The 15,000-nt window shown below is 32.5% G+C and overlaps 3 protein-coding genes and 1 non-coding gene across 4 annotated transcripts in view; 3 read left to right on the top strand and 1 right to left on the bottom strand.

The window, feature by feature from the left end:
* The window catches only part of LOC123423808 (NAD(P)H-quinone oxidoreductase subunit 1, chloroplastic-like), a 9,232-nt gene extending 2,858 nt beyond the window's left edge, over positions 1–6,374 (top strand). The window contains exons 1-2 of the mRNA XM_045107902.1: positions 1–594; positions 3,155–6,374. The exon at positions 1–594 is cut by the window's left edge and continues 2,858 nt beyond it. Of these exons, the coding sequence (XP_044963837.1) occupies positions 389–594; positions 3,155–3,692 (744 nt within the window). The 5' untranslated portion in view covers positions 1–388 and the 3' untranslated portion in view covers positions 3,693–6,374. The remainder of the gene's footprint in view (positions 595–3,154) is intronic.
* LOC123423807 (NAD(P)H-quinone oxidoreductase subunit 1, chloroplastic) lies at positions 588–2,264 on the top strand. Its single transcript, XM_045107901.1, has one exon. The coding sequence runs from the start codon at positions 1,572–1,574 to the stop codon at positions 2,133–2,135; it is 564 nt and encodes a 187-aa protein (XP_044963836.1). The 5' UTR covers positions 588–1,571; the 3' UTR covers positions 2,136–2,264.
* A 99-nt stretch (positions 6,375–6,473) lies between the features above and the next one.
* LOC123423806 (NAD(P)H-quinone oxidoreductase chain 4, chloroplastic) lies at positions 6,474–8,615 on the top strand. Its single transcript, XM_045107900.1, has one exon. The coding sequence runs from the start codon at positions 6,487–6,489 to the stop codon at positions 7,987–7,989; it is 1,503 nt and encodes a 500-aa protein (XP_044963835.1). The 5' UTR covers positions 6,474–6,486; the 3' UTR covers positions 7,990–8,615.
* A 580-nt stretch (positions 8,616–9,195) lies between these two features.
* On the bottom strand, positions 9,196–9,275 carry TRNAL-UAG. Its single transcript has one exon. It is a non-coding gene; the product is annotated as a tRNA-Leu (tRNA).
* Positions 9,276–15,000: the final 5,725 nt, after the last annotated feature.

Below are 15,000 nucleotides of genomic sequence, written 5' to 3'. Positions count from 1 at the left end.
GATTTATGGTTAAAGAAGAAAAAGAAGAAAACAGGGGTTCTGTTGAATTTCAAGTATTCAGTTTCACCAATAAGATACGGAGACTTGCTTCACATTTGGAATTACACAAAAAAGATTTTTCATCGGAAAGAGGTCTACGAAGACTTTTGGGAAAACGTCGACGTTTGCTGGCTTATTTGGCAAAGAAAAATAGAGTACGTTATAAGAAATTAATCGGTCAGTTGAATATTCGGGAGCAGTAATTTAATCCTTCAAATTTTTTTCTTGTTTTATTATTTTTTTAGTAGTCTTTATAGTAGTCTTAGATTTTTCATTTTGATGAGCCTCACTTTGAGGAATTCATGGAATAATCCATTTTCATGGAATAATGAATTAAGGAAGAAAGGATATGAGTCTACCGCTTACAAAAAAAGATCTCATGATAGTCAATATGGGCCCTCAACACCCATCAATGCATGGTGTTCTTCGACTGATCGTTACTCTTGATGGTGAGGATGTTATTGATTGTGAACCCATATTAGGGTATTTACACAGAGGAATGGAAAAAATCGCGGAAAACCGAACGATTATACAATACTTACCTTATGTAACAAGGTGGGATTATTTAGCTACTATGTTTACAGAAGCAATAACAGTAAATGCACCAGAATTCTTGGAGAATATTCAAATACCACAAAGAGCCAGCTATATTAGGGTAATTATGTTAGAGTTAAGCCGTATAGCTTCTCACTTGCTATGGCTTGGACCTTTTATGGCGGATCTCGGCGCACAGACTCCTTTTTTCTACATTTTTAGAGAGAGAGAATTAATATATGATCTATTTGAAGCTGCTACAGGTATGCGAATGATGCACAATTACTTCCGCATCGGAGGAGTAGCCGCCGATCTACCTTATGGATGGATCGATAAATGTTTAGATTTCTGTGATTATTTTTTACGCGGAGTTGTTGAATATCAACAACTTATTACACAGAATCCCATTTTTTTAGAGCGAGTTGAAGGAGTAGGTTTTATTAGCGGAGAAGAAGCAGTAAATTGGGGCTTATCGGGACCTATGTTACGAGCTTCTGGAATACAATGGGATCTTCGTAAAGTGGATCCTTATGAGTCTTACAACCAATTTGATTGGAAAGTCCAATGGCAAAAAGAAGGCGATTCATTAGCTCGCTATTTAGTACGAGTTGGTGAAATGAGCGAATCCATCAAAATAATTCAACAAGCTATAGAAAAAATTCCTGGAGGACCTTATGAGAATTTAGAAGTCCGACGCTTTAAGAAAGAAAAGAATTCTGAATGGAATGATTTTGAGTATAAATTTCTTGGTAAAAAACCTTCCCCCAATTTTGAATTGTCAAGGCAAGAGCTTTATGTAAGAGTGGAAGCCCCAAAAGGTGAATTAGGGATTTATCTAGTAGGAGATGATAGCCTTTTTCCCTGGAGATGGAAAATCCGTCCACCCGGTTTTATTAATTTGCAAATTCTTCCTCAACTAGTTAAAAAAATGAAATTGGCTGATATCATGACGATATTAGGTAGTATAGATATCATTATGGGGGAAGTTGATCGTTGAAATGATAATAGATAGGGTAGAGGTAGAAACTATCAATTCTTTTTCGAAATCGGAATTATTAAAAGAAGTCTATGGACTGATATCGATTCTACCCATTTTGACCCTCCTTTTAGGAATTACAATAGAGGTACTCGTAATTGTGTGGTTAGAAAGAGAAATATCTGCGTCGATACAACAACGTATTGGTCCTGAATATGCTGGCCCCCTGGGCCTGCTTCAAGCTATAGCAGATGGGACTAAACTACTTTTTAAAGAAGATATTCTGCCATCGCGAGGAGATATTTCTTTATTTAGCATTGGACCTTCTATAGCAGTCATATCAGTTTTATTAAGTTTTTTAGTTATCCCTTTGGGATATCATTTTGTTTTAGCCGATCTTAGTATTGGTGTTTTTTTATGGATTGCCATTTCAAGTATAGCTCCTATTGGTCTTCTTATGGCAGGATATAGCTCAAATAATAAATATTCTTTTTCAGGCGGTCTACGAGCTGCTGCTCAATCCATTAGTTATGAAATACCATTAACTTTTTGTGTGCTAGCAATATCTCTACGTGTGATTCGTTAAAATAGGATCTTTTTCCTATAAAATCCATTAACTATTTATATTCCTTTTCTTATTTAGTATTTGGGTTGGTAAGTTAAACTAGATAGCTATATGAGTGAAATAAAACAGCTTCTAAATTTGTAGTAAAAAGAAAAAAATCTCATTTTCTACGTACAAGAAAAAAGTGGAAGTAAACATAAAGAGTGTAAACTCTTTATCCCAAGGTTGATATTTTTTAATTACTCATCATATCTTGAAGCGGGCAAGAATAAAGGATTCACAATATGGAATTCCATTATTAGAATACTCCTAGTTATTACTATAACTTAAAAATTCATAAGAAGAATCCACCAAAAGTTAGTGAAGGGTTAGGAACACTAAAGTACATAAAGGATTAGTAATGGAAAATCTAAAACATTAGAGATTTTTTCCCGTAAAAGGAATCATAATAAGGACTTGCAATTTGTAGAAATTATCAAGTAGTACTTTCTTCGGATTCCGATCCAGAGTATGTTCCCATTCACTTGTTAAGGAAATGGCTATCAAGAACGAATTAACCCTTTATCCATTTTTTCTTTTTAAATACCCCCTTCCCGGGGGAAAGAAGAATAGTAAAAAAGATATGGAGTGCACTAGAAAAAATTTGCATTATTTCCTTCCTCTATTCATGCAGAATTGCTCATGAACTAATACTCCACTCTTTCCATTTATTAATTGAATTCCTATAACAAAACAAGTACCAAGTGTTTTATTCCAAGATTAAGTTATTACTGAACAAAGAAAAATTTGGAATATATTATAAAGGATGAGATCAATTCAGAAGCGCTTTTTCTTATTCTAGCAGACGGAATTCCTTTGGTCTAATTTAGGACTTTCAAATCTATTTTATTTTACCTAATTCTATCTATGCCCCAGGGGCTAGGAACAGAACAAAACAGTCCTTTCCTTTTTCTGATCATAGAGAAGCCGTATGAAGCTAAGGTTTCATGTACGGTTTTGAAATAGCGGTGGGAACTGTGATGTTATCATCGACTATGATTATCTAACAGTTCAAGTACAGTTGATATAGTTGAAGCACAGTCAAAATATGGTTTTTTTGGATGGAATATTTGGCGTCAGCCTATAGGCTTTCTGGTTTTTTTAATTTCTTCTTTGGCAGAATGTGAAAGATTACCCTTTGATTTACCAGAAGCAGAGGAAGAATTAGTAGCAGGTTACCAAACTGAATATTCCGGTATCAAATATGGTTTATTTTATCTTGTTTCTTACCTAAATTTATTAGTTTCTTCTTTATTTGTAACAGTTCTCTACTTGGGCGGGTGGAATTTCTCTATTCCCTATATATCCTTTTTTGATTTTTTCCAAATGAATAAAGCAGTTGGAATTTTGGAAATGACAATGGGTATATTTATTACATTAACTAAAGCTTATTTATTTCTCTTCATTTCTATCACAATAAGATGGACTTTACCAAGGATGAGAATGGATCAGTTATTAAATCTTGGATGGAAATTTCTTTTACCTATTTCCCTGGGCAATCTATTATTAACAACCTCTTCTCAACTTGTTTCACTATAAATAAGATAATACAATAATAGATAGTAAGAATATTTTCAACACAAAAGCTCTCCCAAACAAGAGAAAGAAACATATCTTTTTCATAGATATTTAGAATGAATATGTTCCCTATGGTAACTGGGTTCATGAGTTATGGTCAACAAACAATACGTGCTACAAGGTACATAGGTCAAAGTTTCATAACTACCTTATCCCACACAAATCGTTTACCTATAACGATTCACTACCCTTATGAAAAATCAATTACACCAGAGCGTTTCCGAGGGCGAATCCACTTTGAATTTGATAAATGTATTGCTTGTGAAGTATGTGTTCGCGTATGTCCGATAGATCTACCCGTTGTGGATTGGAGATTTGAAAAGGATATAAAAAGAAAACAATTGCTTAATTATAGTATTGATTTCGGAGTTTGTATATTTTGTGGCAATTGTGTTGAGTACTGTCCAACAAGCTGTTTATCAATGACTGAAGAATATGAACTTTCTACCTATGATCGTCATGAATTGAATTACAATCAAATTGCTTTAAGTCGGTTACCAATCTCCATAATGGGAGATTACACAATTCAAACAATTAGGAATTCGTCTGAAAGTAAAATAAACGAAGAAAAATCTTCGAATTCAAGAACGATTACTGATTACTAAACTTTGATTTTGTCTTTTTGTTATAAAAATCTACTAATTCTTTATTAAACTATAAAGAAAAACGAATAACTACTGCTTATTGGAAATTTTTTCTTATTTTAAATCAGACTAGATTTTGATGATATAATATAGTTTATAACTATACAGTTTATACACAAAAAATACCCTAATCCCTTTTTCCTTCCTCGAATCCTTTAGTTTTAGTCAGTTCATGAAAAATTTTATACTATTAATTTCTTTTTATCCATAATGGATTTACCTGGACCAATACATGAGATTCTTATGCTATTTGGGGGATTTATTCTTCTACTAGGGGGTCTAGGAGTAGTATTACTTACCAACCCCATTTATTCTGCCTTTTCGCTGGGATTAGTTCTTGTTTGTATATCCTTATTCTATTTTTTATTAAATTCCTACTTTGTAGCTGTCGCACAACTTCTTATTTATGTGGGAGCCATAAATGTCTTGATCATATTCGCTGTAATGTTCGTAAATGGCTCAGAATGGTCTAAAGATAAGAATTATTGGACTATTGGAGATGGGTTCACTTCACTCGTTTGTATAACTTTTGTTTTTTCACTAATGACTACTATCCCAGATACGTCATGGTATGGAATTCTTTGGACTACAAGATCAAACCAAATAGTAGAACAGGGTCTCATAAATAATGTTCAACAAATTGGAATTCATTTAGCAACCGATTTTTATCTTCCGTTTGAACTCATTTCCATAATTCTTCTAGTTTCTTTAATAGGTGCAATTACTATGGCTCGGCAATAAGAAAACTTAGAAAAAGTAAAAATTATAAGAATTGCAAATCTAAAATAAATAACTAAAGAATCACAATTTTGATTTAGTAAAACCCATCTACTGCCAACAAATACCTCCTTTCTTTTCTCTTTTGTTGTGTAATTGTTCTATTGTAATTAATTGAATCGGTTCAATTCTTTGCCCTCATATTGAAATGAATCGAGATTGATAAGGAGTTAGTTAATGATGTTTGAGCATGTACTTTTTTTGAGTGTCTATTTATTTTCGATTGGTATCTATGGATTGATCACAAGCCGAAACATGGTTAGAGCTCTAATATGTCTTGAACTTATACTGAATTCAATTAATCTAAATCTCGTAACATTTTCTGATCTATTTGATAGTCGCCAATTAAAAGGAGATATTTTCGCCATTTTTGTTATAGCCCTTGCCGCTGCTGAAGCCGCTATTGGACTATCCATTCTTTCTTCCATCCATCGTAATAGGAAATCCACTCGTATCAATCAATCTAATTTATTGAATAATTAGACTTTTTAATAATTAGACATAAAATCCTCTAAACAAAGGCGCACATATTAAAATAATATAGAAATCCATACTATTTTCTTAGTATTATTTGAGAATATCCTTTTTTTTTTAGTAAGTAGGTTATTGCATAGTATTCTTTTTCACTTAAATGAATTTTTGTATTTGTAATTCATTGATATTGCAATATTCAAATTGCAATAATTTATATTGAAAAGACGATAGCCAATAAAATAAATTGGCTAATTCGAAATCGTCTGTACAATTTGTAAAATTCTTTCTTATTGTTGAAGTCCAAAATTCAAGTCTCTTGGCTCTTTTCACGCTTTCTCACAAACGGATTAAAAAATAGATTTTTAATTTTGAAGTTTGGATAAACCATTGCTTCGTCTGGTGTCTACAATACATATGACTCATATAGTACTAATTTTCTTTTTACCAGATCGAAAAATTTTATGTTGAAAAGAAAAATTTATAGATCCAATGTCACATTCCGTAAAAATTTATGATACATGTATAGGATGCACTCAATGTGTACGAGCTTGTCCAACAGATGTATTAGAAATGATACCCTGGGATGGATGTAAAGCCAAGCAAATTGCTTCCGCGCCGAGAACCGAAGATTGTGTGGGTTGTAAGAGATGTGAATCTGCCTGCCCGACAGATTTTTTAAGTGTCCGCGTTTATTTAGGGCCTGAAACAACCCGTAGCATGGCTCTATCTTATTGATACGTTACAAAAACAAAAAACTTCATTTGAATCGTCTGATTCCTCTTTACCGAAGAAGCCTGTGCTCGAAATAATCGAGCACGGGCTTTTCTGGTCAAAACGTATCTTGTCTTTATCACTTTATCATGAGTTATTTTCCTTGGTTAACAATACTTGTTGTTTTGCCGATATTTGCCGGTTCATTAATTTTCTTTTTACCTCATAAGGGAAACAAAATCGTTAGGTGGTATACTATATCTATTTGTTTATTAGAATTCCTTCTAATGACTTATGCGTTCTGTTATCATTTCCAACTGGAGGATCCCTTAATTCAATTAAAGGAGGATTATAAATGGATAGATGTCTTCGATTTCCATTGGAGATTGGGAATCGATGGACTTTCATTAGGATCCATTTTATTGACAGGATTTATCACTACTTTAGCTACTTTAGCAGCTTGGCCAATTACACGGAATTCGCGATTATTCTATTTCCTGATGCTCGCAATGTATAGTGGTCAAATAGGATTATTTTCTTCGCGAGACCTTTTACTTTTTTTTATCATGTGGGAGTTAGAATTAATTCCTGTTTACTTACTTTTATCCATGTGGGGGGGAAAGAGGCGTCTATATTCAGCTACAAAGTTTATTTTGTATACTGCAGGCGGTTCTATTTTTTTCTTAATCGGAGTTCTGGGTATGGGCTTATACGGTTCCAACGAACCAGGATTAGATTTGGAAAGATTAATTAATCAATCATACCCCGCAACCTTGGAAATACTTTTATATTTTGGCTTCCTTATTGCTTATGCTGTCAAATTGCCGATTATACCCCTACATACGTGGTTACCAGATACCCATGGGGAAGCACATTATAGTACATGTATGCTTTTAGCGGGAATATTATTAAAGATGGGAGCATATGGATTGATTCGGATCAACATGGAATTGTTACCTCATGCTCATTATCTATTTTCGCCCTGGTTAGTAATAATAGGAGCTATCCAAATAATCTATGCAGCTTCAACTTCTCTTGGTCAACGAAATTTCAAAAAAAGAATAGCTTATTCCTCTGTATCTCACATGGGTTTCATAATTATAGGAATTGGTTCCATAACCAACATTGGACTCAATGGAGCTATTTTACAAATATTATCCCATGGATTTATTGGTGCTACACTTTTTTTCTTGGCAGGAACCGCTTCTGATAGAATGCGTCTTGTTTATCTCGAAGAACTGGGAGGAATATCTATCCCAATGCCTAAAATTTTTACCATGTTTAGTAGCTTTTCAATGGCTTCTCTTGCCTTACCAGGAATGAGTGGTTTTGTCGCAGAATTAGTAGTATTTTTTGGACTAATTACTAGTCCAAAATTTTTGTTAATGCCAAAAGCACTAATTACTTTTGTAATGGCAATTGGAATGATATTAACTCCTATTTATTTATTATCTATGTTACGCCAGATGTTCTATGGATACAAGCTATTTAATGTTCCAAACGCAAATTTTGTGGATTCTGGACCACGAGAACTCTTTATTTTAATCTGTATCTTTTTACCAGTAATAGGAATTGGTATTTATCCAGATTTTGTTCTCTCCCTATCCGTTGACAGGGTAGAGGCTCTCTTATCCAATTATTATCCTAAATAGGTTTGGTTTTTTTTACTAGTCTGCTCTATTAATGCAGAAATAAGTAAAAAAGTATAATTAGATCTATCTCGAATTTTTGAGAACCCTTTGAGAAGGCGCTCAAGGGGTTCTCAAATAAAATATAAAAGTAAAAACGTTCATTTCATGAACGTTTTTTTTTATGTAATCATTTAGGTGTTAATGTAAACGAACCATAACTATGTAAACCTATTCCTAATAGATTGATACCAAAATAACAAATCCAAATTATAAGAAATCCTATCGAAGCTATAAGTGCAGAATTCGTACCCTTCCAATTTGGATTTGTTCTACTATGTAAATAAATTGCGAATATGGTCCAAGTAATAAATGCCCAAGTTTCCTTAGGATCCCAATTCCAATAGGATCCCCAGGCCTCATTAGCCCATACTGCTCCACAAAGAATACCTATGGTTAAAAGGGTAAATCCTAGGCTAATGATACGATAACTCCAAGAATCCAAACGCTCCGTTAATTGATATTTGTAATAATTTGGAAATGAAGGGACAGGGGCGCTTTTTAAAGCACTTCTTTTTGCATAAAAAAATGCAATCTCACTAAAGAAAAATGTTTTATTTAAAACATTTTTTTTCTTTTTAGAAAAGAAATGGAAATTATTTCGAAATCTAATGATTAGAATAGCGGCAGATAATAAGGATCCGCACAAAAGAGTTGCATAACTTAATAACATCATACTGACATGCATCATTAACCACTGAGATTGTAGAGCAGGTACTAGTATCGTGGATTGATGCATTTCAGTTAAAAGACCCGACGTGGCAAAGCCTTGCGTTAAAATAGTACTTGGCGTAGTTATTGTGCTTAAATCATTTTTAGAGTTCTGTATTTTAGGAATGGTATGAAGAATATACAGAGCCCATGAAAGGAAGATCAATGACTCATATAAATTACTTAATGGAAAATGTCCCGAAGAAACCCAACGAGAAACTAAGAATCCTGTTATAGAGAAAAAAGTAACTATCATTCCTTTTTCTGACGAATCACGTAATCTCCCAAGTTCACGAACTAATAAGGTTATCAAATGAATCGTAATCACAATTGAAATCGTTGAGAAAGAGATATGAGTTAGTATATGTTCTAAAGTTGCAAATAGCATAAGGGGAAGGTCCCATTACAAAATTGTAAATTTCGAATTGATTTCTAATCTATTGTATTCCTTTTCAAGAATGCCGCCACTCGGATTCGAACCGAGATGCTTGAGCACTGCTTCCTAAGAGCAGCGTGTCTACCAATTTCACCATGGCGGCTAACTTCAAATAATAGGTAACTTAAAAGAATAATAGCTATTATCTCGGGAATCGTCGATATTGGGAAAGTCCATAAAATTTAGGAACATTAGAGTTTTCATTAAAATGGACTTCGTTTGGTAGTATCGTTTCCATTTTTTTTTTACAATAAACTCTTGCTTTGCCCAATAGAAACACTGGTTGAAAGAGTTGGAACTTCTTTTTTCTAACTTGCAATTATAGATATAGAACTAATTTTTTCTAATTAATTTATCGTTTAAATTTTGAAAATTCTTTCAATACAATGAAAAAAATCCAAAAGGGTTTCTATTTAATGATGAAATTAAAATGGATAAATAGAAAAGGCTTTTTGGATTTTTGAAAAATTTCTAGAATGAAAGTCTTTATGCTCTTATTAATAAGATTTACTAACCTTATGATTTTGGATAAGATAGGTGGAAGTTGTAAGTCCTATTGTAAGAATACTCCACTTTTCATAATTTTCATAATAAAATATGAGCATTCTATTATGAAAATTATGAAAAGTTCATTGATAGGAAAAGAATACTTAGCACACAGTATACCAAACAAAACTTTTTTTTATTGTATATATAAGAGGGGTTTGTTATAAGAATATTGTACCGAAGTAATTCGACACATAAAAGTACATTCAAAGAAGAATCCAAATTATTAAATAATTGGAATTCTTTTTTGAAAAATCAATTCATATTATTCCAAAATCTTATTATTTGTTTGTTTGTTGCCCAGAAAAACCCTTTGGTTTTGGATGCTCATTACCACTGGAAAATGATCTTGATTTTACTAAAGAATAAGATTGTACTATGGAAAAATAAGTCTTTTTCTTCCAAATATTTTTACGAATACGCTTTTTTGACATTGAAGTACGTTTTTTTGGAACTGCCATTCAAAAAGGAAATTACTTTTTTCTAGTTGTATGTGAAAGACATCTATTGCTGCAAATCAATCCTTCTTTCTTGTTTTTATTAGTATTTATACTTAGATACTGAAAGATACTGAAATTGTGAATTATTTTTTACTTCATTTTGTCTAATGCGGATAAGACAAGAATTTTTAAACATTTTTTCTGTATATATTTTATACTTTGTTTTAATAATATAGAATATATAGAAGGGTTTCCCATTTATATCTATTTATATATCAAGTATACTCCATATATAGATATATGGTATGGAAGCCTATCCCCCGGGGGGATAAAAAGAAGGGAAAATTCAAATAGTTAATTAAGCTCAGAATGATATTGTATTGTATTCCATAAAGGAAAGGAATTCTAATCAAAACAAAAAATACTGAGTCTCTTAAACAAGACATTCTAAAACTTAGGTAATTTATAGTCATAAGGACTATTCGATAATTTCTTATAAACATAGATTTTCATTGGAATTCACTCAATCAGTTATGGAACAAGAGAGCTGTTTCATCTTTGTTTTAAAGAAATATAAAAATGAATAGAAAGTAAAAAGTAAAACGATTCCTTTTTTTTTTTTTGTAAATATCTTTATTTAGATAATAACTAGGTAACGAAGTTATTTGATTAACTTTTTGAATTTAACCAACTAAACCCATTCTTCATTTTTTATTATTTCAATGAGATAAATTTTTAAAAAATGAAGAATTCCAGTATTTTTTCTTATTCTTTTTATTTATTCTTTCAGAAAGAGATAAGAGTTGGTTTGGTGAATCGGAAACAATTTTATAGAAAAATTGAAGTAAAAATCGCAATTTCTTTTCTTATGGAACATACATATCAATATGCATGGGTAATCCCTCTTCTCCCACTTCCAGTTATTATGTCAATGGGATTTGGCCTTATTCTTATTCCGACAGCAACAAAAAATCTTCGTCGCATATGGGCTTTTCCTAGTGTTTTACTCTTAAGTATAGCTATGGTATTCTCAGTTCAACTGTCTATTCAACAAATAAATGGAAGTTCTATCTATCAATATCTATGGTCTTGGACCGTCAATAATGATTTTTCTTTAGAATTTGGATACTTGATTGACCCACTTACTTCTATTATGTTAATACTAATTACTACTGTAGGAATCCTGGTTCTTATTTATAGTGATGGTTATATGTCTCACGATGAAGGATATTTGAGATTTTTTGTTTATATAAGTTTTTTCAATACTTCTATGTTGGGATTGGTTACTAGCTCCAATTTGATACAAATTTATTTTTTTTGGGAACTCGTGGGAATGTGTTCTTATTTATTGATAGGCTTTTGGTTTACACGACCAATCGCAGCGAGTGCTTGTCAAAAAGCTTTTGTAACTAATCGTGTAGGGGATTTTGGTCTATTATTAGGAATTTTAGGTTTTTTTTGGATAACAGGTAGTTTAGAGTTTAGGGATTTGTTCCAAATCGCTAATAACTGGATTCCTAATAATGGAATTAACTCTTTACTTACTACTTTGTGTGCTTTTTTATTATTCCTTGGTGCAGTTGCGAAATCCGCACAATTCCCTCTTCACGTATGGTTACCCGATGCTATGGAAGGACCCACTCCTATTTCGGCTCTTATACACGCAGCAACTATGGTTGCTGCGGGAATTTTTCTTCTAGCTCGACTTCTTCCTCTTTTCATATCTTTACCTTTGATAATGAGTTTTATTTCTTTAGTAGGTACAATAACACTATTCTTAGGAGCTACTTTAGCTCTTGCTCAGAGAGATATTAAAAGAAGCTTAGCCTATTCTACAATGTCTCAATTGGGTTATATGATGTTAGCTCTAGGTATAGGTTCTTATCAAGCTGCTTTATTCCATTTGATCACTCATGCTTATTCAAAAGCTTTATTGTTCTTGGGATCTGGATCCGTTATTCATTCAATGGAACCTCTTGTTGGGTATTCACCAGATAAAAGTCAAAATATGGTTCTTATGGGCGGTTTAAGAAAATACATTCCAATCACAAGAACTACTTTTTTATGGGGTACACTTTCTCTTTGTGGTATTCCACCTCTTGCTTGCTTCTGGTCCAAAGATGAAATCCTTAGTAATAGTTGGTTGTATTCGCCCTTTTTTGGAATAATAGCTTCCTTTACTGCAGGATTAACTGCCTTTTATATGTTTCGGATATATTTACTTACATTTGGTGGGTATTTGCGTGTTCATTTTCAAAATTACAGTAGCACTAAAGAGAGTTCCTTGTATTCAATATCCTTATGGGGAAAAAGGATACCCAAAGGAGTGAATAGGGATTTCGTTTTATCAACAACGAAGAGTGGAGTTTCTTTTTTTTCACAAAATATACCCAAAATTCAAGGTAATACAAGAAATAGGATAGGATCCTTTACTACGTCTTTTGGGGCTAAAAACACTTTTGCCTATCCGCATGAAACGGGAAATACTATGTTATTTCCTCTTCTTATATTACTACTTTTCACTTTGTTCATTGGATTCATAGGAATCTCTTTTGATAATGGAGGAATGGATAATGGAATAGCAGAGTTAACCATATTATCAAAGTGGTTAACTCCCTCAAAAAACTTTACCCAGGAAAGTTCTAATTCTTTTGTAAATTCATATGAATTTATTACTAATGCAATTTCTTCTGTAACTCTAGCTATCTTTGGTTTATTCATAGCATATATCTTCTATGGATCTGCTTATTCTTTTTTTCAGAATTTGGATTTAATAAACTCTTTTGTAAAAAGAAATCCTAAAAAAGAATTTTTGGATCAAGTAAAAAAAAATATATACAGTTGGTCATATAATCGTGGTTATATAGATATTTTCTATACTAGGGTCTTTACCCTCGGTATAAGAGGGTTAACCGAACTAACGGAGTTTTTTGATAAGGGTGTTATTGATGGAATTACCAATGGAGTGGGTCTTGCTAGTTTTTGTATAGGAGAAGAAATTAAATATGTAGGGGGAGGTCGAATCTCGTCTTATTTATTCTTTTTTTTATGTTATGTATCTGTGTTTTTATTCTTTTTTCTTTCTTAAGTTAAGGAATTCAAGTCTCTTGCAAAAATAACTATCCTACCCCTTTCTACAATCTCTCTATAATCCCACCTTGTTACATAAGGTAAGTATTGTATAATCGTTCGGTTTTCCGCGATTTTTTCCATTCCTCTGTGTAAATACCCTAATATGGGTTCACAATCAATAACATCCTCACCATCAAGAGTAACGATCAGTCGAAGAACACCATGCATTGATGGGTGTTGAGGGCCCATATTGACTATCATGAGATCTTTTTTTGTAAGCGGTAGACTCATATCCTTTCTTCCTTAATTCATTATTCCATGAAAATGGATTATTCCATGAATTCCTCAAAGTGAGGCTCATCAAAATGAAAAATCTAAGACTACTATAAAGACTACTAAAAAAATAATAAAACAAGAAAAAAATTTGAAGGATTAAATTACTGCTCCCGAATATTCAACTGACCGATTAATTTCTTATAACGTACTCTATTTTTCTTTGCCAAATAAGCCAGCAAACGTCGACGTTTTCCCAAAAGTCTTCGTAGACCTCTTTCCGATGAAAAATCTTTTTTGTGTAATTCCAAATGTGAAGCAAGTCTCCGTATCTTATTGGTGAAACTGAATACTTGAAATTCAACAGAACCCCTGTTTTCTTCTTTTTCTTCTTTAACCATAAATCCTAAAATTTTTCTACCTCCTTTCTTTTTCATGTATTTTTCTGATCAGGAAAAATAAAAAATTATGTCAGTTATTTTGAAGTTATTCTAATCTCGTACACACACAAATTTGCAATTATTCATCTACTACTGGAATTTGGATTTTTTTTATCGATGCAAATTGGATTTGGATAGAAGGGTACATTCTTTCTACTATTTTAGATAGAAGAAATGTTTCTTCTATCTAAATATAGTAGAAAGAATTTTGCTGATTTATTTATTGCTATATGCAATTTATGGAATTGATACACCATTTAATTGATATCATTTAGCAAAATGAAACACAGCATAGGCATCCATCTTTTGGCTCGAGAATTTCACGGGATAGAGATATGGTATAAGAAATAGACTATTAAGTAACTCTAAATGAATTGTGGATACATCTGTATCCTTAACATACTGAAACGATTGCCATTATTCGTATCAAACCAATAGCGATTCATACAAGCTAAATCTTCTAATCAATGGTGGGCCAATAATGAATTTTTTTGCATATGTATTAAGACGCTTGGCCTGATTTCGAAATTGTCCAGAGTTTTATATGTTGTTTTCATTGCAAAATGATGGGTCTCCTTCCATAACTTTCCAATTACGAGTACGAGAATTGAAAGACATAAATATTCTAAATTCTCTACGGCGTCTAGTAGATAGATAGAATATTTTCAGGAACAAGAAAATCAGAAGAATCTTTCTCTCTATTCACTATCATTCCGCGTCTTCGACTTCTATTAGTTTCTTTTCTTCTTTAATGCAATAGCTATAGTTTGATATAAGAATCCATTTCTCAAAGTAATGGAAACCATTCTCTTATAGGAAATGGTTCGAAAATCGCTATTCCACCTTTTAGGTATCGTGAAAAGTGATACCTGTGAAGATCGTGCATTTCAGTCAAATTCAGATCCGTTTTTCGAGTCCATGATATAATATAACCAAATTGGATAGATCTTCCACCTGTTTAGCTAAGAAAGAATAGATACAGAGGTGGATAATAGATCGATATGAAGATCATGAGCTGCCCCATAATGAAACCGCCAGTAGTCGCAAATATCTCCTT

This window comes from Hordeum vulgare, unplaced genomic scaffold, assembly GCF_904849725.1.
Source record: "Hordeum vulgare subsp. vulgare unplaced genomic scaffold, MorexV3_pseudomolecules_assembly, whole genome shotgun sequence".
In the NCBI taxonomy this organism is placed as follows: domain Eukaryota; kingdom Viridiplantae; phylum Streptophyta; class Magnoliopsida; order Poales; family Poaceae; genus Hordeum; species Hordeum vulgare.
The sequence above is the reverse complement of the archived record's forward strand: the minus strand, read 5'-3'. Positions and strand labels throughout refer to the sequence as shown.

What these genes read in the sequence shown, in the direction of transcription:
- LOC123423807 (XM_045107901.1), top strand. Translation starts at nt 1,572, where the DNA reads ATGATAATAGATAGGGTAGAGGTAGAAACTATCAATTCTTTTTCGAAA.
- LOC123423806 (XM_045107900.1), top strand. Translation starts at nt 6,487, where the DNA reads ATGAGTTATTTTCCTTGGTTAACAATACTTGTTGTTTTGCCGATATTT.